Source organism: Geospiza fortis, unplaced genomic scaffold, assembly GCF_000277835.1.
Source record: "Geospiza fortis unplaced genomic scaffold, GeoFor_1.0 scaffold66, whole genome shotgun sequence".
In the NCBI taxonomy this organism is placed as follows: Eukaryota; Metazoa; Chordata; class Aves; order Passeriformes; family Thraupidae; genus Geospiza; species Geospiza fortis.
Window position 1 is genome coordinate 7930563 of NW_005054312.1, and position 25849 is coordinate 7956411.

At 37.1% G+C, this 25849-nt stretch overlaps 1 protein-coding gene across 1 annotated transcript; it reads left to right on the forward strand.

The window, feature by feature from the left end:
* CPT1A (carnitine palmitoyltransferase 1A) lies at positions 1 to 25849 on the forward strand. The gene is made up of 19 exons (XM_031055772.1): positions 1 to 83; positions 228 to 382; positions 1356 to 1495; positions 1878 to 2049; positions 5141 to 5242; positions 5939 to 6076; positions 6936 to 7013; positions 7689 to 7796; positions 8617 to 8704; positions 10987 to 11182; positions 11731 to 11919; positions 12926 to 13031; positions 14825 to 14941; positions 15824 to 15988; positions 16717 to 16851; positions 17923 to 18075; positions 19142 to 19246; positions 21161 to 21253; positions 22756 to 25849. The coding sequence occupies exons 2-19, from the start codon at positions 242 to 244 to the stop codon at positions 22840 to 22842; spliced, it is 2313 nt and encodes a 770-aa protein (XP_030911632.1). The 5' UTR covers positions 1 to 83; positions 228 to 241; the 3' UTR covers positions 22843 to 25849.

A 25849-nucleotide genomic window follows, 5' to 3' on the forward strand; every position in this document is an offset into this window, starting at 1 on the left:
CAGCTGTTTTGGTTAAAAGAGGTGCCTTAAATTAACCTTCAGGACACTCAGACTGACGTGCAAGCAGAGCCTGTAAGGAAAAGGCAAGTAGTATATATACATTTTTCATACTTGGAAATCTTTGCCAAAATCATGGCCAAGATTTGCCATATCTTGCTAGAGATGGACTAGGTCCTAGTTCTCTGAACAAGAGGGAAATGCTCTTTCTAAACTTTGTTTTTTGACAGATCTCTCTCTGAAAATGGCGGAAGCTCATCAGGCAGTAGCTTTTCAGTTTACAGTAACTCCAGATGGGATTGACCTGCGTATGAGCCATGAGGCACTCAAACAGATTTACCTGTCTGGTGTCTATTCATGGAAGAAGAAGTTCATCAGATTCAAGGTATGCTAAACTAGTCCACTCCACCAAACTTACTGGTTATTTAATGTTTTATGAATTTATTGAAGTTTTTTTAGGGAGAACTGATTTTTTTTTCCTTTATGGTAAATAAGGTTCCTCATTGTGAAAGACTTAGGGGGTTTTATTTAAGACAAGGGGTGCTGAGGAAGATGGCACAGGGTGATACTGTAAAGACTGAAAGGGTACATATTTTTTATTTACTCTATGGAAGCAAGATGAAGCAGATGTAGAAATTAACTGACTTCATTCTCTTCCTAATGCACCACATAATAATGTAATCTTTTAGTAGAAGTCAAAAGTACAACTAGTTCTGATCTTTAGTGTCATATATCTTAGAGGTACAAGGTACACTCTTTATTATAGCCAAGTAGTATTGTTTCTGATGAGGTATTTGATAAAGATTGGTTTGTTCATGGATTATAATAGCAATGTACATAAACTACAGGTTATCTTCAACATCTCTTTCAAAAACATAAACATATTAACAGAGATATTATTAAAATTTTCTTATAAAGCCATGAGAAAAAACTGTATAAATTGCATTAAAAAAGTTAATTCTGGTTCTCAATGTCTTGCTTGGTAGGATATTTTTGCCATGTATTCATGTACATGGGGTCTAATTCAGTGAAAGTTGAAATTATTGAAGTGTCCTTTGTTTCAGAGTTGTTAGTTTCACTATTTTTAGTAAGACTTGCAGCAGGATCAGTGGTGTCTACAAGAGAATGTAAAAATTCCTTTCATTGTTGATATCATTGTTATAATTTTCTGTAGTAATCAAAGTTAAGTAAATCCATTTCCTACTGCTGAGATAATCTCATGTAAGAAAATGTTGGATAATCTTAACTATTTGTTTATAACTAAATGACTTTAATGTGTTGATTTTTGTTTCTTTCCATGGTAATATGAAGTCAGTCACTTTGGTATGAAAAAATTATGTGAAGGCTTTTCTTTCCAGAACGGAATTATCACCGGTGTTTACCCTGCTAGCCCATCTAGTTGGCTCATTGTAGTTGTGGGTGTGATGTCAACCATGTATGCTAAAATTGATCCTTCCTTAGGGATAATAGCCAAGATCAACAGAACACTTGATACAACGTAAGTAGACTGAAATGTTAATGTTTCTCTAAAGGGAAATTAGTTTTGTTTGCAGCTGCTCTTAAAGCTATTCCTGTTAAAATGTATCAGTTTTGGAGCAGTACATTTGTGACACCATAAGCCAAATAAACAGCTGTATGAGGATATGAAATAGGGAGGTTGCATAGTTCTGGGTATTTGGGAGGTACATTTGGAAACTTTTGTGGCCTTTGATGTTGCTGCTTGAAAAGGTCTTTGGAAAGGAATGTATGAAAGCAGGGCAAGCAGGCATAACGCTTGCGTAAGGCCTGTCCATACTATTAGACTTATGTTTGCAATACCACCTTCTCTTTGGAGCTTAAATGGACACTAACTGGCATGTGCTGGCTTTTGTTTTAAATAGTGGCTATATGTCAAACCAAACACAGAACATTGTGAGTGGAGTACTTTTTGGCACAGGGCTTTGGGTTGCCCTTATCGTCACAATGCGCTACTCCCTGAAAATGCTGCTCTCCTACCATGGTTGGATTTTCTCTGAGCATGGCAAGCTTAGTGCTGGCACCAAGTTTTGGATGGTAAGGATATGTTGGTTTCATTTCATCTTAGCTTCTAACTGATCAGTATTCAAAGCCTTAAGGGAAAATTTTGTAGTTTTATTTCTTTCTTGTGTTTTTTGTGTCATGGGACAGGAGGCTGTTAGGCAGCTATTTCTGCTGTCACCCTTCTAATGCTGTAATGAAACTCTTCATCATGGCCTTTTAGAAGGAAGAATGAACACTTCAAGAGTAACTTCTAAGTTGTCCAATGCCTTGGGCCTGTGTGACTCAATACCTGCTTTTTTTCTATGTGCAAGTGCAGTTAAAGATCTTTGGCTGCAGCACCAAAGAATCTTGTCCTCACAGGAAGGGCTAATTCTTTGTCATAATGTTAGGATTTCTAGTCATCCATTATAAAATTTTTCTTCCGCTTGAAGAAAATATTGCTGAGTGTCCTTTCAACTGATTTATTGGCATGTCTCCAAAATGAAGTGGGGAAGAAGCACAAGGTGTAGGTAGCATGTTATGCAGTTTTCAGATAAGGATAAGGTGAGAGTGGTATGTCTCCTGTGGATTGATTGTTGTGGTGCTTTGGAAAAGGATTCGTAAAGGATATGGTAGGTATAAAGTGAGGAAGTGTAGATGTCGGTGCTGCAAGAGATGAAGTGAGGTTTTACTACTTAGACACACTTTTCTTTCATCTCACTTTTGCCTGTATTGTGGTACGAATAGCTCACTTTCTGTACTGTGATAAAATTAGTCTCTGCAGCCTCAGAAATTAACAGATGTGTGTTAAACTAAGCACAGGTCATGGTTTATTATGGGAGCTATTAAAGGATAGATATCCAGAATGGTGTACACTAAAGTAGAGTTTAATGTTTGTCGGGTACAAGTGAAATTTCTAATTGATGGTTTCTCCTGGAAGCTGTAGCAGCCTCATGACTCAAACTGGTACAGTGCACAGGCTCTGAATGGTAAGGCTTTCTGTCAATTGCTTGGAGCTGCAGCTGCCTTGGTTTTCAGCATGTCCTACCAGATAGATTCTTCAAAGCTCTTAATATTGCCTTATCAACCTTAAAGCAGTATGAACTGTAATGCTACTTACCGTGCTTTGGTGCATATTGTATTTATCAATTTTTGTCTACCATGTATGTTGCATATGTATTTTGTTGTGTATTGTATGTGTTTAAAAGTACAGAACACCGAAGGTGTATGCCCAACAGTGTCTCATGTATACCTACTATGAAGGGCTATGTAACTAGACCCAGCAAAACTAGTGTAACAGCTCCAACTACCCTAACTTTCTAGATTTTTATAATAGTGTTTTCTCTTCAAATGAACATGCCGATCAAAAACCTGAACTCTAATTTCAGTCACAGTACAAAGTGATTTTTCAGACTGGTTGGAAGTCTGGTGGCACTTTTAATCAGCATATTTCACCTTGAAAAATCAAATTTCCTGTATCAGTGTTAGGGAAAATCCAAATATTAGTTGCCATTTAAAAAAAATAAATTAAAAAGTGGTAATTGTATGTGAAGAGATGCAACATTTGTTAGAATGACATTATTTGCTGTGTCTGCATATGAAATCAGTGATGTAATGAAATGTGTGTGTCTGTCAGAGCACTATATTGGTCTCAAGCTATTATAATTTCTCTATTACAAGTTTTCTTTAGAGATAAGTACTGTGAAATGTGTTTGCTGGTTTTTGTCTGTTGAGCAGGTGCTCTCTTAAAATAATTTTAGCCTTTTCTGGCGTAAGAGTTTTGGAATAAAATTGTCTCCAAGTATGAAATTAGATTTCCAGATGAAAAGCTGAGCTTTCTCTTTCCCACCTGTTTCCAAAATTTTCTTGTCCTGAAGCACAACTGGATTTCATTGGCAGCCCACTGTGGTGCATCCCATGTACATCTAGTGGCTGTGATACAGATCCGTTTGCAGGGAGGTCTTTGTTGCTGGTAATACTCTGCAATTGTTAGTTGTTTTGTGCTGCCTAAAACTGTCTCCTCTAGCTGTGCTGACCCAGGAAGCTGAGAGGGAAAAGCTCCACATTCCAACAGTTTTGTTAGGAGACGTTTTCAGAATTTAGTAGTGAAATGACATCCTCTGTTTTATTCTATCTTGTCTGTTGGCTTATATATATTATCCTGTGTATTGGACCAGGATTACACTTTGACAGTAAAAGTTCCACTGGGTTGTTGGAAAATCCAGTCACTTCACTCGGCTTTCATGCTGAAATATGGTGGCAGTGTCAAAATCCTTCCATGAGTAGCCGAGAAGTTGCATGGCCTAGAATTTCAGCTTAGTGTGTGCTGCAACTGAAAAGTAGTGGTGGACAGAAAAGCTGCTTCTGTTTTCACTCTCCTGTGGAGCACAGGAGATGCTGCAATATCTGAAGCTAAGTTCTCTCTGGCTTTTTTGTTTCGTTGCTGGGGGGTTTTTTGGTAACACAAGCACTGGGTGTAACACTGGCATGCTTGCACAATTTGCTGTGTTCAAATCATGCTATAGACTACCTGAGATTGATTCATGCTTGAATTAACTCCCTGTAACATCAGTCCTATTACTGATGTTGAGCTGTAACTTTGGAAAATATTAGGCCATGATAAAAAGCATAATTATTATATTTAAAGATTACTGTAGTTATCTAGAAACCTTAGCTGAGTCACAGGCTTGATAATGATTGTGTTTTGAAGTACAATTTAGGTATGTTTTTAGTATCTACTGTGTAATATAGTAAAAGGTCAACTGGTAGATTTTAGTTTTTTAATCTTTCCAGAGGGGAATGTATGAAGAAAAGAAGTGCTAAGTAACTGTATTTATATTGAGATCAAGGTGTGCCCTACATAAACAGCAATATTGTCTGTGACAGGATGATAACTGGGAGGTCAGGAATGACCATGCCTATCTTGCTCTTCCACTGCCATGTTGTTTAACTTTTAGGAAGTTAGTTTCTGCCAAGGCCTTTTTTTACATGTGAAACTGTGATAAATGGGGTAGCTTCCCAAATCTAGTACAGTATAATTTACCAGTGAAAAGGACTGTGAGTTACATTACACATTTAGACTGTTATTTTTCTTCTGTTGAACCTAATAATTTGGTGTGTGTATTTTGTTTTTGCTTCTCTTCAGACCCTTGTAAAACTTTTCTCAGGGCGTAAACCCATGTTATACAGTTTCCAGACATCTTTACCACGATTGCCAGTTCCAGCTGTTAAAGACACAGTTAATAGGGTATGTACATTCACCAGTTTATTTTCTTCAGTAACACAGAAGCCATACCTAGATGCCTTTTGGGGTGTCTTTGCCATGCCTCATGAAAAACTGCATAGTGGTATTAATATGGTGTAAGAGATTCAAACTTCTGCATGGAAATGAAAATAAAGGCTGTGACAAATCAGTGAAACTGGTGACAGTTTGAAGCCAGTGTGATTCACACTGGATGACATAATGCCTGTTGTTGTAAGGCTGTGGGATTTCCAGGGTGTTTGAAGCACATTTTTGTTATCCTCCCCAGTTGTGCAGTGTTATTAAATGTGTGTGTCATAACACAAAATCTTGTAGCAAAGTGGGTAAATATGGCACTATGTCACAGAAACTGAAGGTTTGATTTTTAGAGGAGAAAAAGAAAAATCTCTGTTTGCTACTGAAGAAGTAGCATACCTTACCCTTTGGAGTGGAAAATATTTAGAAAAGTTACCTCTTCCACTTGTGTTTTGCTCACAAATGTCTGAAGAAATATTTTTTGAAGTTTGCAGCAGATGTTTAGAAGAGCATATACTCTTATTTTAAGAACATGGTACTTGTAGCCTTATGGATTGAGAGTGGATAGTCTTTGTTTAATGTTAAATGCTTTATATAGGAATGGTGAGAAGCTATGTATTAGTTCCTGCACTAATCAGGAACACTGATTCTTTTCTTGTGTTCTAGTATCTGGAGTCAGTTCGACCACTTATGGATGATGAAAAGTTCAAAAGAATGGAGGGTCTTGCCAAAGATTTTGCTTTTAATTTGGGACCAAGGCTTCAGTGGTATTTGAAGCTAAAATCCTGGTGGGCCACCAATTATGTAAGTAGATAAATAGGAAGCTCAGTTGTTCAAATTACATTATTTGTTCCCTGATGTTCTTTTTGGCTTAAACTGCATTATTTCTTAAACGTAAAAGAAGGAAATTGAAGCTGCTTAATATTTTTTTTAAGTGCATGTGACTTTGTGTGTAAATAGCTTGTGTGATTTGGTAAACAGTATGGTGAGCAAAGGTGAATGAAACTTGAAAAAATTAATCCTTACTTTGCATTTTGTTGTTCTGGAGAATTTTGCTGTTAGGATTGCTTTTGGGGTTTGTTTATTTGCTTGTTGAGCTTGATAACTCAATAATGGGCCTGGCTACCTGGGTAGTTTAGAAGAATGATTTAGAACAGTTTTTTTCATATAGAGCAACTGAGCCAAATGTAAGAAAAATAAAGAACTGTATCAATTGAGTTGTTGAGCTGTCTTTTCTTTTTTTCTTTTTTTTCTTACCAAAACCAAAAAATCCTACCCTCAACATCATAGTGAGAACTGTAATGTTAATTCCTTCTTCATATATTGTCTAACATACCCAGGTAGCCTAACTTGTCCTGGCAAAGGCTATGAAGCATTCAGGAGATCTGATACATTTTAAATATGGAGAGATCATGCAAAGATCATGACTTCTTTGAAACCTTATCAGAGAGATATAGTTGAATTTGATTTAGTTCTCTCACCCTTTTCCCCCCTGTTTTCCCTAAGTCTGATAGAAATTAACAGGGTGGGGATTATTGTCTTTTTAAGTGCTAGCAGTTTCCTTCCCACTTCTGGGTGGAATGTTGTCTTGTGGAGCCATCAACAGACATAAACTGTGGAAATGATGAGATTTTACTGCTTTTGTTTTTCCTTCCTGCTGCAGGTTAGTGATTGGTGGGAAGAATACATCTACCTTAGGGGACGTGGACCAATCATGGTTAATAGCAACTATTTTGCAATGGTGGGTAAATAAATCCTATAAACATCTTATGTTGCATAGAAACTGTAACATTTCTGGCAGGCATCTTACTTCATGGTGTCTTTCTGCTTAGAAATCTATTGCCACTCAGGATATAACCTTTGTTTTTCTTTCTTCTGGTATAACCTGCAGCCAGTGTCTTCAGGTACCTTCAGGTATGTCACATACTGAAGTATGTGACACAAACACCTGTCTTAGCAGCCCTAGCACAGCTGCTGCTTTGGCAATCTCATGCAATAATGACTTAAGCAGTTTTGTCCTTACTGTAAAGAGTAATCTTCCAAAAGCTCCATGTAAAACTTCATGGGTAACACAGCTGAAGGAGGCATGTGCTCATGCTAGCAAATGTACATACAGGAAGTGAAATTGTAAAAGATTGAAAATAAAAAGGAAAAAAGAAATATTATGGTCTTGGATCAAGTTTTATGTAGCACTGTCTTTTCTACTCAAATGATTAATAATATTTAAGGAGATTGTGACTGCTGAAGATAAGTTTCATCAGCTCACTGCATTTGTAAACTTCATAAATTTTAAAGCCTTTTCTACATTGTTCAGAATAAACATTTAAGTATGTGGATGAGAAGTACTCTCAGGTTTGGTTTTTTTTTTTAATGTAGCCTGGTAATCATTAACTTATGATTCTTATCTACTTTACAGGACTTCCTTTCTTTACGTCCCACAACCCTGCAGGCAGCTAGAGCTGGTAATGTTATCCATGCCATCCTGCTCTATCGGAAAAAACTGGACAGACAAGAAATCAAACCAGTATGTATATTAAATGGCTTTTGATGTTTTTCCAGCACAATCTGTGAGAAGCTGACCAGCTTTCAGAATGGGAGAGGAGAGGAATGTCTTATTGTTACAAATTTTTGTGGTCCAAATCATCTTGGCTATCACTTGAATTGCACATGAGCAGAAACTAGCAACTATCAAAAATACAGAATTGTATGGATACAATACAGGATGATTGGGATAAAGGTCTGGAGGCCACTTAACACCAAGAGTGGGCCAGCTTAATATGATGATAGCATCCTGTGTTGCACTAATTTCTAGGTAGCAAAAAGATAGGCAAATCCCATTTGAGTTTCTGTACTATCCAGTGCCTGTGTATTGTAGTAAACAGACTGTGGAAACAATTAAGTAGTTTTTTTCAAGATCATTGAAGGAATGTGGTTAATTGTATGGAACTACAAATCTGAGAAGTGTGAACTTTTGTTCCTACACAGCCATAAATAGCTTAAAAGAGTGAATTAATGCATGCTGCATGTGTTAAATTTTGCATTCAGACAACCCATGGAGAACTCTTTGGATTTCAGGTGCTAGGTAGCTTCAGTCTTCCCTCATGGAGGGTGAGTTTTTGGTAAAAGGGGAAAAAATAATGGTTCTGGAATGTCTATGGAGTATTCCACATGTAGTTTAAGGAAAGACCATGAACACGGAGGAAAAAATTCAACACTGCATCAATGTATTATGAATCTTACTCTTCTGAAGCCTTTGTTTAATGAGGTCTTGGGGGTTTTTCTTTACTTCTTAATTTTCTGATTGTATATGCAAAATTACATTTTAATGTGTGTTTGCTTCACAGATTCTTTTGATGGGATCCACTGTTCCGCTCTGCTCAGCTCAGTGGGAAAGGATGTTTAATACTTCCCGTATCCCGGGAGAGGAATCAGGTAAGCAGGGCCAGCCAAGGAGAATAAGCACCTTGATGGAATTCAGGGCTTGGTGTCTTTTCTAGTAAAAATCTGGTTTTCCAGATAAAGATCTGACTGGCACAAGTGTACATCAGTACTGTGTTCCAAGACTCAGGATGTCATGGACTGCTGTAGAGTTCCTAGATGTTTTTCATTTTAGGGAGATTTTGAAGCTTTTTTAGTGATTTTTCTCCTTTACTTAAATTTAAAAACCAACTTCAAGATAATATTGTCTGTCCTGTTTTTGAATTTATAAATAATCTTTATTTTTATTTTTCCAAGATCAAGATGATTTTTGAGGTCTTAATATTAAAAGTGGCTTTTTTTGTTGCCTTTTATTGTTTTTCCTAAGTTTCATCACTGTAAGTGGGGTCAGATAGCATCTAGAAGGACTTCCATTTGTAATCAGCAGTGGATGAAAACATTGCTATTCATTTCCTTGCTCTTTGAGAGCTTCACAGCCGATTTTAGTGGAGACTTGTGCTGGTATGTTTTTCTACAAAAGCTAAAGCTATATCTAGGCTTCTCTGATCATATCATATGCTGAAGAGCCTCTTAGAACTGATTTCACCTGTTTACCCAACAGTGCATCATTGTGGCAGCATCACAGTGAAACATGAGCAGGAGTTATTGTTTAGTCACCTCCGTTGGGAATGCACGTAGGGGCTGCCACTTGAAGACAGGATGGGTTTTTTTTGCTTTCTGTGAGTCCTGTAACTCACTCTGATGTTCCAAACTGCCTTCAAACTTGTTACTCCCACTCAACTACAGAATTCAAAACAAAGAGTTTCTAGGTAGATGCAGGGATCTGCCCACTCTTCCGCGCTGGAGGCTGACATCTGCTGTAAGAAGCTGGATAAGGGGGAGAAATGGCATTGGATAGTGGCTAAAGCCAGTAGGTGCGTGTGTCAGATAAGGACTTTGCTCTCAGTTCTGCTGCTGGCCTTTGCTAGATTGTTGAGGAATTTTTTTTCAAGCTATGCCTCAGACAGCTTTATCTGCAAACTGAAGGAAAGGACATCCCTGGTGTCATTACTCCATGTCATAACCAGTAGCTTAAATAGAGGAGCAGGTTTTTAAATCTCTCCTGGACAACTTTAGTCTATGAGCTACTCTTATTTAGAATGCTGCAGTACTTCAAGTACTGAGAGTGCAACCCTTGCCCCTTCCCTGTTGTCAATAAAATAAAAGGTATCAACAGTTTGCATTTAGCACTGGTTTTCCTTCAGTCTAAAATGAGTTTTGTACAGAAGTGTAGAAGTGGCTCGTTCTAACTGGCACCTGATTAAAATACATCCCGTATGTCTTAGGGGTTCTCCTCAGTTTCTCCTGTTTAAAGTCTTTCAAATTAAACTACAGACAATATAATAATTACTGTATTTTTCTCCTAGGCTTTTCACATTTCCTATTACACGTTTTCCATTTTGCTTTGTTTCTGTTTTTCTAAAGGAAAAACAATTATGTCATTCTGTATATGTCTGAGTTCCTAAAACATTTTTCACACATTCTCATGCGCAGCTTGACTCCTTGTTTCCTGATTTCAATTACTTTATGTATATTAAAGTTTCTAAAGAAAAAAAAAAAGGAAAAACTTGTTTTCCTATCAATTGGTGATAAAATCCTGATGAACATCGTATTGTCACTTGAGCAGCAGTTAAATAGTCATAATTTTTGACAAAACATGCTATGGAGTGAACGACTTCACCTGTGGTTTGATACAATGCCTTCATGACTAAATTTAGGCTTATCCCAGTTAAGCCAAGTAGATGGCAAAATGAGGGAAAAAATGCAGCCTAGTTTTCTGCTTCACATAACATTACACATTTTGGCCATATATGGAATATTCACTCTGCATCTGCCAAGACAAATGTAAACAAAAGCTGATGGTATAAATTCTGAGTTTCTTAAGACTCTGCATGAGTTGTCTAGGACCTGAGTGCAAATGATTTAAAAATACCTTTCCAGATACTCATCTAGCATGTTCTTCACCAGGCTAATCAGCTAGCTAGTGCTCATTTTTCAGATACAGGACTATAGATTTAGTGCTTGATAGTGGCCTGCAATGTAGAAATTGGCGGTGCTGTATATGGAAATGATTGTCAGTTCTGGGTATTTGACTGTTTCATGCGGGCGTCTTTGTGCTGAAATACCATGGGGTGCTGAAATAACTTGTAGTGCATGCAATAGGCATCTGATGTTATTTAGTGCATTGGTGTTTTGAGACTTCAGCTTTGAGCTTACCTAAGTGATTGCAATTCTAGATACCCTCCAGCATGTGAAAGACAGCAAACACATTGTTGTGTACCACAAGGGCCGTTACTTCAAAGTGTGGCTGTACCATGATGGCAGATTGTTGAGACCCCGAGAAATTGAACAGCAAATACAGAGAATTCTTGAGGATGATTCAGAACCTCAGCCTGGTGAAGAGAAACTTGCAGCTCTTACTGCAGGAGATAGGTATGGTGCTTACTACTTTTTAAATAAGTTTAGTACTTAGAAATCATTGCATAACATAATCATTGGATATTGGCTTTAGAATTTTAAAATAGTCTTCAGTCAGTTGTTTATACCTTGGTCACTGATTTTATATATTGATGATGTGTAACACTGCTTTAGTCATTTGTAATTGTGTGGAGTTAAAAAAAATTTGCAGTGGCAATCCTATATGGAGATTATTATTTTTACGGTTGTCTTCTTTCTTATAATAGACACTTTTGTTTAGTTTTAAATGAAGATGATCTATGCTGTAGGTATTGCATGTGCAGAAATGTTGAATTTCTGAGGATTAAGTTTTGTATGTGTGTGATGATGAGTTGAATTGGTTCCTAGGATTCCACTGTACAAGTATTGTCAGAGCTTTTCACAGCTCTCATCGTTTAAATGCAAAGAAAGTAGCTGTGTCAAATTCCACAGAAGTAGGAGGAATGTCTCATAGTGATTTTAACAGTAATCAAACATTGACAAATTTATGTAATCTGGCTATAAACCAATTTTTTTTTTTACAGAGTACCATGGGCTAAGGCTCGTCAGGCTTATTTTAGCCGTGGAAAGAACAAGCAGTCCTTAGATGCTATTGAGAAAGCAGCATTTTTTGTGACATTGGATGACATGGAGCAGGGGTACAAGAAGGAGGACCCAGTGAAGTCACTGAATGCATATGCAAAATCATTGATACATGGCAAATGTTATGACAGGTGCAGTATTCATGCTGTGGAAAATGCCTTCCTTTTTTTTTAGGATTTGCCTAATACATATGAATTAATGATGATTTTTAAGTTGATACATTCCACAGAATCACAGAAGGGTTTGGGTTAGTAGGGACCTTCATCTAATTCCGCCCCTCTTTGCAACAGAAAGGGACAACTTTCACTGCATCAGATTACTCAAAGCCCAGTACAACCTGACCTTGAACATTTGCAATGACAATGCATCCACAGCTTCTCTGGACAGTCTGTTCCAGTGTCTCACCAGCCCACCGTACAAAATATTTCTCCATTATAACACATCTAAATTTACTCTCTTTCAGTTTATATCTGTTGCCCCATATCCTGTCACTATGAGCCATGATAAAAGGTCTTTCTCAGCTTTTTTATAAGCTCTCTTTATGTATGGAAGGGTTGCAAGAAGGTGTTCCCAGAGCCTTTTGCAGACTGAAAAACAAGCCCAGCTCTTAGCCTTTTTTCATGGGACAGGTATTCCAGCACTCCTGCTATTTTCATGACTCTCCTCTGACCCAGCTAACAGTCCCATGTCCTTCTTGAGAACCCCAGAGCTGGACACAGCTCTCTAGGTGGGATCTCACCAGAGAGGAGTAGAGAGGCAGAATCCCCTCCCTCACTCTTCTGGCCATGCTGCTTCTTAAGCAGCCCAGGACAGGATTGGCTTTCTGGGCTGCCAGTGCGCCTTGCCAGCTCATGATGAGCTTTTCATCCCCAAGTCCTTCTCAGCAGAGCTGCCAGATCCATTCATCCATCAGTCTGTTGAACTGGGCATTGTCTTGATCCCGGTGCAGGGCCCTGTGTTAACCTTGTTGAACTTCATGAGGTTCAAATTTCTGTCTATTTATTTAAGTGTTCTTATATAAAAAAGGGTAAGTTCTAAAGTGCATTTGCATGTGAATTTTAGAGAGACAGGAAGTTACAATACAAAAATGCTTTTGAAATGTACAAAACCATAAAGAAATCTTGGTTTCTTTTGTAGGTGGTTTGATAAGACATTCACTCTTATAATATTCAAAAATGGCAAAATGGGTCTGAATGCAGAGCACTCCTGGGCAGATGCTCCTATTGTTGGACACCTGTGGGAGGTAGGTGCTTGGCACAAAGAGCTAATGCAGAAGATAATGTGAAGGGGCTTGCAGGAGCCCTGAAGGTCAGCAGTGACTTTCAGTCCCTTGCATTCATGTTGCTGAGGAGTGACCTAGGGCCTATGGCTACAGCAACTGTAGAATTTGAAAAGGATCCCAAACCCTTGCTTAAGAAACTGCTATTTTATGAAGGACAGTATTTCAATGAGCTTAAATGTCCTCACAGAAAAGTGATACAGCTCCCCAGCTACCTTTTCTTTAATGTTTTAAATCCACAGATTATTGCCTCTTTGATATGGCATTGTATTTTTTGTATGTATATTCTCCTAAAGCTCATAAGGTTTCTCGTTCTATGAAACTCCCATGCTTACTTTTAAAATTTAAAAAATTTCAACGTTTTGTCTAAGCATTGTTTGCTAAGATGTAGACTGATATGCTGTTGACATTATCTCTTGTATTTATTTGCAATGAATGCAATAAATTCTGTTTGCTTTGCATTCATCATATGCTTAGTTTAATTCTTGACATCCTATTTGATTTTTTTCCTTTTTTTCATTTTGATGCTTAAACCTACAAACAGTTACATGACTCAAATAAATTAAAACTATTTTAAAAATGTTATTTAATTTTGATTTTTTATGTATTTGTACAAATGGGTCTTGAGTCTAACTGGTCCCCCAAGTAATTTCTGAGTTTTGTTGTAGAAGTGTTTCCATGTGTATAAGAACAAAAAAAAGCCTCATTGCATTCTCCACCCAGGGAAGAAAGAAGGCCAGACTGATACGAGAGTGACATGACAATGCAGGGGAGACTATCTCAATGAAAGAGGGATAGTTTTTTTGCTTTTAAGGAATGATTTTATATGCTTAATTCATATATCTGTACTTAATATTAGTTGATCCATTTTCTGCTAAGAATTAAGGTTACTGAAACAAGATTTCATTTTCTAGAAAGTTGTCTGTTGTTAGCTCTTTACAGATTGTTTATTTTTAGAATTGAATGGATTAAGCTTTATTTCATAGTTGTCATGTTCTGACCAGTAAGTAAAATGAGAACATGAAGAGAAAATGAAATCAAAATAAGAGATTAGAAATAAATCATTGACAATCATCAAGCTTTTTCTTTCCATATTGAGCAGATTCAAATCTTTTGGTAGTTCTTTGTGTTTGTATGTGGGTTTGTTGTTTCTTGATTTTTTTCAACATTGAGGATGCTTGATATCTTACAAGACGGGGCTTTTTATGTCTGTTCAAGTTGTGCTGTTCATCTTGGAAACATTCTTCTTTCCCACCTAGGAGCTGTAGTGCTAGTAGAATAGCACTATGTAAAATAAACTGCAATTTTGAAAGGGATACAAATCTTAAAAATAATTGAGTTCTTGCAGGATTTGCACGTACTGTGAAATAAATTTCTTCTTGATGAATAAGTTTTGACAAATAACAAACTTGAAGAAATTCTCTAGAATCTAAATTGAACAAAGATGGTGAAGTCTGAGTTCAGTTTTTTGCTTCTACTTTGTTTGAGGTGGGTTTTGAATCGAAAAGGTTTTTATTAAATCAGTAACATTAAACAAAATGCACCAGTGTAATTGAATAAGTGTTTGGTGCACATCTGGTGTTCTTCTTGTAAAACTGGGGGCTGTTTACTTGCAGTTGTTTTCAGTATTTGAAAATGGATTGTGTATTTTATTTTGCTGTGTAGTGAAAATAGGTTATATTGCTTTCACAATGAAATCCTAATTCCATGGCAGTAAGTAATGTGTTGCAATTCTGAAGAAGTATCGTTCTTTGCAGAATGTGATGGCAACTGAGTATCTTGAACTGGGCTATTCAGTAGATGGACACTGCAGAGGAGATCCCAATCCCAATATTCCCATTCCTACCAAACTGCAATGGGAAATTCCAGAAGAAGTAAGTACAGAAGATTTAGTGGTATGAGGAAGAAATGTCTCTTTTCCCCAGTGGTCAAATAACTTATGTAATTATTGATAACCCTATAAATCAGTTCTAAGTTCCTTTTAGTGCTGTAGGTTGTGTACTTCATATGTAGTCATTACTCAGTTTGCTTAGAAAATCAGGGGGTTTTGATATCAATCTTTAAAAATTCTGACTGGGAAATGCCAGCATTTTACTAGAAGCTTTCTTGGTTGGCAATATGTCAAAAATAAATGGCCACCTCTTTAAAATAGTGACTGTATTAAAATAAACATTTACTTGCTGAGGTTTCATTACTGCTGTCACAACAAATACTCTTGTCTAATAGTTCCTTTAGAATAGCTGGGTTTTTTTGTGTTCATAGTTCATGTAATAAGATTTGATTTTTCTAAGTTGGTTGGGTTTTTTGGGTTTTTTTGCCTGAGTTTCTAGAAAAACTGCCACCACCTATTTGGATTTTAATTTTGAATAAAAAGCTAACGGCTGGTGATTTATTTAATTAAGCATGTATGGGAGCTTGGAAGGCACACTGCTAATGCCATTCTGTAACTGTAGGCCATTCTTTTATATTCTCCTGATCTGAACAGTTTTCATGCTGGTGGGTTTTATGAGTTATTTTTGGATGTGTAATGGCTTAAAACATTTTTATTACCTTTTTGAATTTTAAGTCTCTAGCAAAGATAGCTTCTTTTCTTTCTCTAAAGGGAAATTATTTCGGTAATGATGTTCCTGGCATGCATAAAGGCAAGCATTTCCTGTTTAACATTTAAAAATACTTGTTCTTTTTCAATAGTTCTCTCAAATACCATGAATGCATGTTCGTATACATACAGGTGTGTGTTTGTTTGTTTATTTAAGTGCCAAGAAGTGATTGAGAAGTCTCTGAGCACTGCTGTAGCTCTAGCAGATGATGTGGACTTCTGTTCATTTTGTTTTGATACTTTTGGGAAAGGACTAATAAAGAAAGTGAAAACCAGCCCTGATGCCTTTGTGCAGCTTGCCCTGCAGCTCGCTCACTACCGGGTAAGAACAGAGTGTTTCTGCCCTACAGAGCCTCCTTAGGCTGGGTGTAACGTGTGTGTGACTAAACATGGGACTGTGTAGGGTAATCTTGCACTCTTGTACAAGGTTCTTAAAGACATTCAATGCAAATTGATACCAACCCCAAGCAGGTTACTAGCTGGAAATCAATTCTACAATGGTTCACATACTGATACATTTTTGAAATTTCCTCTTCTGCTTAGTTGGTCCATCCCTAGGCATTTTGGACTAGGAAGAAGATATGAAACTTCTAGTAGCTGTGTTCATAAACACATAAGCAATGTCAAGCTTACCTTTTAGATTAGAGTCACACAGGATGCAGTAGTCATGGACACTCCCTAAGAGAATTTACAGAAATGCCTACATGTATTTTCTTCTGTTGGTTCTTTCCTGTAATGTGCTGTCAGAAAAGACCAGTGTAGCAACATTCAGCTTCTCTTTTAAACTGAAGAGGGTTGAGTATGTAATGCAGAGAGTAGTCCTTGCTAGTCTCGTTGTTCTGTTTGTGTTTATCAAATCTTGCTACTAATCTTACTTTTGCCTTTATTATCTCCGGGTAAGGGGGCTAATGGTGAGCTACTGAAAACTCAAATGTTGAGTTTAATTTCTGGAGTGATTCATAGCGTGTGTGCTTAGCTTGGACTGTTACTTAAGAAAGATGGCCCAAGTCTATCTAAACCTTTTAAATTCTTATTTTTCCCTTTTTCAAGGATATGGGAAAGTTTTCTCTAACATATGAAGCATCCATGACACGCCTGTTCCGAGAGGGCAGGACCGAAACGGTTCGCTCGTGCACGGTGGAGTCCTGTCGTTTTGTCCGAGCCATGGAAGACCCCACTGAAAGTGTAAGTTCATGGTGTTGGTGCCCTATACAGTTGGGAGAGTGGGTTTAGATTGGGTATTAGGAATAAATTCTTCACTGTGAGGGTGATGAGGCACTGGGACAGGTTGCTCAGAGAAGCTGTGGATGCCCCGTCCCTGGCAGTGTTCAAGGCCAGGCTGGATGGAGCTCTGAGCAACCTGGTCTAGTGGAAGATGTCCCTGCCCATGGCAGGGAGGTTGGAATGAGATGATCTTAAAGGTCCCTTCCAACCCAGCCAACCTATGATTCTATGATAATTCATAAGACACATGAGTTACCACTAGACAACCATGTAAGTCCCCAAATAGATTTTAAGCATTTATAGTGGTACAGTTTTTTTTCAGAAGGAAGAGATGCTTAAGGTAATTGTCCATGTTTTCTGTCAATAAAGCAGAAATTCTGGACCATACCAAAAAAGAATGGCAGAACTTACCCAAATATACCTTATTTACTGCTTCTGAACTCCAGGAAACTGTGATTACATGTGAAATTTTTGTGACTTATAAAACTCAAACATAGATTTGTAGAACAACTAATCTCATACCAGTTAAGCTTTTCTTTCTGACAAGGAAGCAAGAATAATTCACAGGAAGGAAGTGGTTGCTCTTATATATTGATTTTGATGACCAGCATTTATGAACCTCTGTAACTTCAGTGTTGGCAGTTTGCCTTCTAAAATAGCTCTGGCAGTTTGTTTTCTTAAATCATGTTGGGATTTGCTTTCTATAACTCTTTAAGACCAGTATCTATAGAAGCTATAAATAATATAGTAAGCTTGAGCTACAATCATGTTTGATTGTAGGTTAGATAACACTTAAAATACAGATTAGTTTTCATTATGCAGTTTACAGCAGGTAACAGCAGACACTTGCTAATAGCTGAAATTAAATACCTGAGGTTGAAAAGCCAGGGGATACTATTTGAGGTCAGTTGTCTTGTACTTGACCTTGAAGTGCTCAAGGCTTGAGAGTCATTGCTGTAACTTAGTTTCTCCACCTTCATCCCTAATGCAGTTCACTTAACTGAGTTTTTTTAATCTTTTATTACTTGTTAGAGGGAAAGTACGCTGAAGTTTTTCCGGCAGGCAGCTGACAAGCACCAGCACTTGTATCGCCTCGCCATGACGGGGGCGGGCATTGACCGCCACCTCTTCTGCCTCTACGTCGTGTCCAAGTACCTCGCTGTAGATTCTCCTTTCCTCAGGGAAGTAGGTGACCTTTACTGCTAACTCTTCATTACGTAATTAGTCCTTTGGTGAGTTAGTGTTTTGTGGTACCTGCTCAAGAGACTTGTGCAGCTGTGGTTTTCCTAAGAAAAAAGGTAAAATTGCAGCTAGTGCTGTTTAACATCTGCTGATAAATTGTTGATTAGTTTCATTTTCCTCTATGTGTGCATTTGTTGATAGACCTAAAAGAATGCTTTCAGTGAGCTTTTTAGCATAATACATATAACTTACAGTTGCAGGACATATATAGTCAGTATTCAAAAAAAATTTTTTGCTTTGTGTATTTTCAAGGGAGTACAGCAGAGGCTGTGTGTTTTCTCTGAGAATTTTCTTGTGAAACTGACATTCAATTCCTTTTAAGTTGCTAAGAGTTAAAGAAGCTGTATGTGGCGTTAATTTCATTGTATATTGCTCTGACAAATTATTAACTAAACTACATTTTAAGGCTGGATTTTATAAAAATAATTACACTGCACTTGTTCATTTTTTCTGGTTAATAAAAAATGTGTTCCACCTTGCCTCAAAATTAAGCTACTTACATTTGTCTGCTTGCTCTCTTAAATGTGGCTAAGTCAAGAACAAAACAACTTTCTACAGTTTCCACAAACTTTCAAGATGTGTTGTTAGAGATTTTACAAGCTTCTATCTTTATATAGGATCTTCCTGGGATTTGAATATGACTAATAATGGTCTTGTTAAAACAAGACCTTTTGTGTGTAAGTTACAAGGCTGTAGACCAAATAATCTTGTTTGAAGTAGCATTTCTACTGAAATTCTATTTTATTCTCTTTGAGGAATTGACATCACTTTCTCATTTGATAATGGTTTCCATATCAGGACAAGTTCAAAGTTTCATTTAAGCTTCTTGGTTTTCATTCCATTGAAATGGGAGTTAACCTTAATATTGCTTTATGAAATGTTTTCTTACAGTTTATAAAGCAATATTGCACTCATTATAACACTTACTATCCTGACTAGTTTTTGAGAAAGTTGCATGTTCTTAACCAGTGTTTTCTATTTGTGTTCATCTCTTTCATATCTAATACAGGTTTTGTCAGAACCTTGGAGACTCTCAACGAGTCAGACACCCCAGCAGCACATTGATCTGAAGAAGAACCCGGAGATGTTGTCCTCTGGTGGAGGGTTTGGACCGGTATGTTTCCTAAATACAAGTACCCACTAAAAAAGAGTTTTACATTCAAGACACCAGTCAAAAAATTTCAGCTCTGTAATCCCTCATTGTTGCATATCAGAGGTGCAGCTCATGCTTTTAAATGCATGTACTTAATACTTTCCCATGATGTGGCTGTGCTCAGAAAAGTCTGGATCACCCTTTTCTGGTATCCCACTACAAGAAGGGATTATTCTTAAGGAAATGCACAGTTATGAAATGAGGTACAGGGCTCCAAGGCTAAGAGAGCTTATGAAATTGGGGTTCTTACCACATTGCCTGTGCCCAGATCTTCTGTACATTAGACTGTTGTTACAGTGACAAATGCCTTATTACTTAAACTGGATTTTAAGATTGGGATTTGTAAAAGTACTTACACTTCACTTGTTCTTGTATTTCCTGCTTGATGAATAAGTGTGTTCATACATTGCTCCAGATTAAGCTGCTCACATTGTTCTGCTTGCCCTCCTAAGTGTGAATAATGGCCGGGTCAAGAATAGAGCCATGTTCTATGGCTTCTGTAGACTTTGAAGAAACCAGTGTATTGCAGATTTGACAAGCTGCTTATTTGCTGTGATAATTTATTGGTATTTGAGTGTGCCCATTGATGAGAATATTGATGTCAACAAGACCTCTTAAGCAGCCTTTATGGGGCTATTATAATAGATTAATCTGTTTTCAAAAAGCATTTCTATTGAAGGAACAGTGAGTGGTATCACAGGACTGCTCTTTGCCTCACAGAAATTAGGTGACAAGTCCCCAGTGTATTTTGGCTGGTTTGTCAAGCTGGAAGATGGGGAATGGGAGTTGGGGTGTGTTAAGTTTTTGATGTTTATTTACTCATGTTTCTGATTGAGCTTTCAGTAGTTTTTGAAGTTGGAATGAATTTGACTTGCAGTATCAAGGAGGCCTGGCTATGGATCATTTTTGAGATTCGGACTTCTTCAAGCCATTATGAAATCAGTATTCTGAATGCCCAAAAGGCAATAGAAAAGGGTTTTGGCTGCAGGAATTCTAACGCTGTTTTCCTTTGTTTTTGTTAACAAAAAACTGTGCGTTGGTTTGCTGGATTAGTCCAGAGACTCAGTACATCCGCTTTCTATGGATGTGATTTTTGTTGGTTTTGAAGGGTTTTTTTAAGCATTCAGTAGAGTTTATCTCTGTAGCACTAACAGTGAGAAGAGTGAGAAGACTGTCAGACTGCTTAGCAGCAGTGGCAGCAAGGACATGGAAGGTTGAGATCCTTTGAGTTAGGAAAGACAGGAAGAGGGGTGACATCAGGATAATCTGTGTTTACCAGGCATAGTTGGAATATAACATCAGACTGAAACTTGGCACAGTTAATGCTACTAATGTTGAAATTGGACCAGACCTCTGCTCATGATACAGGTGTTCAGAATCACGTTTGCTGTAGAGTCAGAAGAAAACTTGCATTTGGCAAGTTTTCATCATGCAAGGCTTTTACACTGTGTTTGTTTACATTTGCAGAATGACCCCAGGAGACTGATTGGTTAGGTATACGACTGAACTAATGTATTCCTTGCTGCTTAAGCATTGAAGCTGTATAGCTACTTAGGACCAGGACTTTCTACTGACTTTCTATTTCCAAAAAATACCTGAATAATTATTTTATTTCAAACTATTAAAGCTGGGAAATATTACAGACAAATATTCAGAAAGTGGTTATTCCATGCACTTCAGATGAGACTAGAACTATTCTTTAAGTGGAGCCAATCTTCAGAAATCATGCATTAAATATAGTGGTTGAAATTTTACTTGAGGAAATTGCAACTGATTTTAAAAACTGTAGCAACTTCTTAATTGTACATAAGTTGATTGAGAATGAAGGAGAAAGAAAAAGTTTAGAAGGTGGTTTTCTCTTCTTTCTTCCCCTAGGTGGCTGATGATGGTTATGGTGTTTCTTACATGATCTTGGGTGAAAATTTAATCAATTTCCATGTCTCCAGCAAAATATCTTGTTCTGAGACGGTAAGAGTCAGCCCTTTCCTATGGTTTAGCAAATCTGTTCTGCTGTGTGCTTATAGAACTGTCCTACTCATTGTCTAAAATATAAATAATGTGGTTTTTTCTTTCTTAATATATGCTGCTTTGTTGGAGTTTTTTGTCTCCAGTGGTATAAATTTAATAGCTTCATGAACCAAGGATACCATATTCTATTTCACTTATGCTTTCAAGCATAAAGAAAACAAGTGGCCCAGGATCATCTTTACACATGTGTAGTTCCCTGCAGCTCATGTGAAATGATCACGTGTCCCCTAAAGAGAAAGATGGGCATATCTTGGTTTTTCTTATTGCAGTTTTGGTTTGTCTCGGGCTGCAGCTGTAAAGACAGAATAAAATGTATGCTGTCTGTTTAAGCCTTCCTGGTTTAAATAATACTGTACAAAGCTGACCCATAAATTATAATCTGTGCTTAAGAAACATAACTAATCAAAAATTTATTAAAATAACACCCATTATTAAAGAGATAGTAGATGTCATATGTTGAATATGCTGCTGTTGTGGAGGACTGCTCTGAGTTCAATTCATCCTTCCCCTTTATATTTTTATGGCCTTACTGAATATGCTGAGTTCATTCAGGGTTACATAGCTGACCTAGTTTTCCTCTTTTTGACCTTAACTTGTCCAGGAGATCATGGTGCTTCTGGTTAATCATTAAAGATTAGGAAATACAACTTTGTTTTTTTCATGGTTGAAATTGTTCTTCAGATGCCTGTTAGCTTGTACTTTAAATTTCACTCTGTTCTTTTGACTCATCAATCAAGTCAAAGGTCCATACAGAAAAGGCAGCCATTTTGTGTGTGTGCCCTTGATATTAGTAAGGTCATTGTGGTCATTATAAGATCTTATAATGTAGCTAATAATTTACATTTGTAATCTTAATTTCTTTCTTGTACCATCCATCTAATGCTTAGAATAAACAGAACAAGTTCCTGTTTTGTTTACACTTAGAAAGTTGTTATTTTCATTTCCAATTCTTTTTTCAATGGCAAATGATTCAGCATTTCTGATAGGAACTCAAAAATAATTTTTCTGCTCTTTCAGTACTTCTTAGTCATTAGTCATCCACTCACTGAACACTCCTTTGTTTTCTGAAAATGAGCTTTTGCAAAATTTTGTAGGAAAAGGAATATCAAAACCCAAAAAAAGCAATATAAACCCCCAAATTTGAAAGTAGCAGAAAGCTATGCATTCATCTGATTTCGAGAGGATATGATCTCATTTCTGACTGTAGGAAAGTAAATGCATAATGAGGAACTCATTGGTCAGTACTAGCATAAACCTGGATTAATTTGTATAGCATTAAAAGTTCTATTATCAAAATCCCCATTGTGCAGTAAAATAGATGCCTGAATTCCAGAAGCTCCAAAACTACAAAATAGTAGAAAGTTTCTTCTTTTGCCTGAAAAATATCTGTTGATGGACAGTACAAGTATTTGGTTTTGGTTTTTGTTTGTTTGTTTTTAAAGGATTCTCATCGCTTTGGAAAGAACATTGAGAAGGCACTGGTTGACATCATGGCTTTATTTAACCTCAGTAAAAACTGTACCAAGTGACCTGCTTGCTTGATGCCAAGCAATCTCCTCTTGGTGGGATGAGGACTCCGCTGCTCAGTGAACAAGGTTTGTTGAAGAGTAGCTGGAGAAGAAGCTGAGTCAGCACCTTCTTGATCACCTATTAAAACCTTAGGCAGTATATTAAATGTGTCTTTTTTGTTGTGGTTTGTTTTGGGTTTTTTTTTTTGTTAGTAGTATGAAAGAGCTTATTTCAACAAAGGATTACTTCTAAAATCTTCTGTGTTTCTAGGGAGGAAGCATAGTATCAATGCATGAAGGCATGTATATTCTAACTTCTGCAGTTTTCTCTTAATTTGTGTACACTTTCTCTTTTTTTTTTAACTTTAAATTAGTTTACTTGTTTCCAGAATCAAAGGGATAAAACACACCGACTTATATACTAGAAAAAGTTAGATTTGCTACATATTAATAGCAGAATGTTCTTCAATGTATCTGCTGCTTTATGTAAATGAGTGACAAAACTTGAGGCCATTTGCCTTCCTTGGTTTCTTTTTAGAGGTATTTTCTGTAAACCATACCAAAAATCACTGCTATAACCCACCTAAACACACTAAGTTGAAGAAATGTTATGGTTTTTGAAAAGCAAAAAAAAAATAAATGAGACCCAGCCATTGGATAGTACAATGTGTCCCCTCATTAGCAGGTATCACATTTTTCTTACTGCTTGCAAGCCTGTTTGTGACGTTGATTTTATTTCTGTATAATAAATGGACCTGTGTACTTGTTCATGCAAGTGCCTTAGAAAAACAAAGATCCTTAGCCCAGGAAAAAGGCATATGCTGGGAAGTTGTTTCAGTGGTGAAAGAGGGAAGGTTGTAGTAATGCAGATCTGGTTTTCAAATTACAAATTAGGATGAAGTGGCATAAGCAGATGTGAATATGTTGCCAAATGGTGCAGTCAGGTTTAAAATTCTAGTGAAATGCTCCTATCTTAAATAGTAAAGGTGGATGCTTAGGAAGGGCAGGACTAACTTTGTTGGGGATTAACAGATATTCATGTGTTTGTTTTGGTGAGTGGAATTGGTGGTCACTCGGGTTTCTGGGCCCTGGGAAATGTTAATTGAGTTGAATGCAACCTGTTGGAAATCCTGCAAAGCAGGGCTGCCCGTGGGGCTGATGGATTGCAGTTTGCCTGGGAGGACACTGCTGCCTTGGCAGCCACCTGCATGAGAAGGGCAAACTGCTGAAGCCATGGGAAATAGCTCCAGAGTGGGAAAGTCATGGCCTTCTCAACCCCTCCTGGGAGATGCTCTCGGTCAAGCAGTTCCTGAAGGATACAGGTAGGGAGGGGAAGCTTTTTCACTCAAAAAGGAGCATGGTGTTTCCAAGTGCAGAAATAAAACAGCTGCTACCAAATGGAGTAACTTTTGCATGATGCTTCTCTTCCCTGGGCTTTATAGGTGTGGTACCTTTTTTACATCCTACAGTGCAGTAAAGTGTACTTGTTAGCACAACCATTTTTTTATTATTATTATTATTTTGTATAAGGTACATGATGGTTACTGATACAGTGAATGATGCTCCTGAGCTCTGCTGAGTTTAAAAGACCCTTGGGGTGGATATAAAACTTCTCATTAGACTTTGAATGTTTTCTGGCCAGTATCTCTAACTTTCTATGCCTCTTCATGCTTAATTTTACTCTGATCTAGCTGTTAAAACACCTGTGTATGTATGCTTGGGGTGGGAACCCTCAAAAATCCAAGATGCATACTTTAGCAACTGCATGCTTACATAAATGTGGGAATCCTCACAGGAACTGATCAAAGACACTCATTATTTGATTAGGTACAGTATGTGGGAAAGGACACTTGGAAATAAGCCTTACTGCATCTGGCAGGCCTGGCACTTACCAAGCTACTGCAACAATTTTATAGTGATCTATTTTTGGAGCTGCAGAAATAATGCACTGGGGGTTTTGGGGGTTGTTTTGGTGTTGGTTTTTTTTTTTTTTTAATTGACCACTGACCAGTCTGTGTTTAAATTAACATATTAGCTTTTAGGATTTTCTTAAAAAAAAAGGTTTAGATTTGACTCTCAGGTCTTAAGTGTTTCTAGTCTAATTGTAGTTAGTGCAGTTTTGCATTCTTGGAGAGTAAGTATGATTGGCACAGAAAGCTGTTTTTTATTGTAAATGTTTCAAATGTTTTGTGGTGTTAAATGTATCTTTTTAAATTTTGGAATAGATATAGTTCCTGAACAGATAATATTTTATTTCTTTTTCTTTAAAATGTCAGCAGCATGTAAATAAAATTTGCTTTTTGGATGTAAATCTTAGAAATCCACAGTGAATGTAGGTTATTAATAAATAATTTAAATCTTGTTGTTGAATATTGTGTACATACAGTAAAACTGCTTGGGGTTTTTTTTGCTCAAAGCCATAGGAATGTAACTGAAATTACCTAGATTTGAATGAACCTTCTACTACAGTGTATTTTATTGTAAAGTTAAATGTTCATATTCCAGTAAAACTGCTAATTTGTTACTAAAGCCTTGAATCATTGATTCTCAATTAATTCTTTAGGAGATCAAACTTAGGGTTGAGGAGGTGGCTAAAAGCCAGGTTGGATGATAATAATTTTTTCTGTTTATGAAATGTCAGTGTGGAATTGGTGGAATATACCTTGAGTATTTTTCAAGTTTATTATATCAGCTATTTCATGGCAGAAGTTTGGAAAGCATGGAGTCCATTTACAGGGTACCATTGTTTGGGATTAATACTGTTCCCAGCTGAATATTCTTTTAAGGCTTGAGGCTTTTGAGAGACTAGGGAAGTGCGTGCCTGACCTTGAAAATCATGGTTCTAGTTCAGCCTTTGTACCAATTGTTTTCTCATGTGAAATGTATTAATTTAAAGTAGCAGGTGTTTTTTTATCTTGTTTAGTTACTTTACATTTGTTGTTGGTTATTTACGTCCAACACTTTGTCTCTATTTTCTACTTTCTTCTGTGACTTCAAAACATGAAATAAAATTTCACAACTACCACTA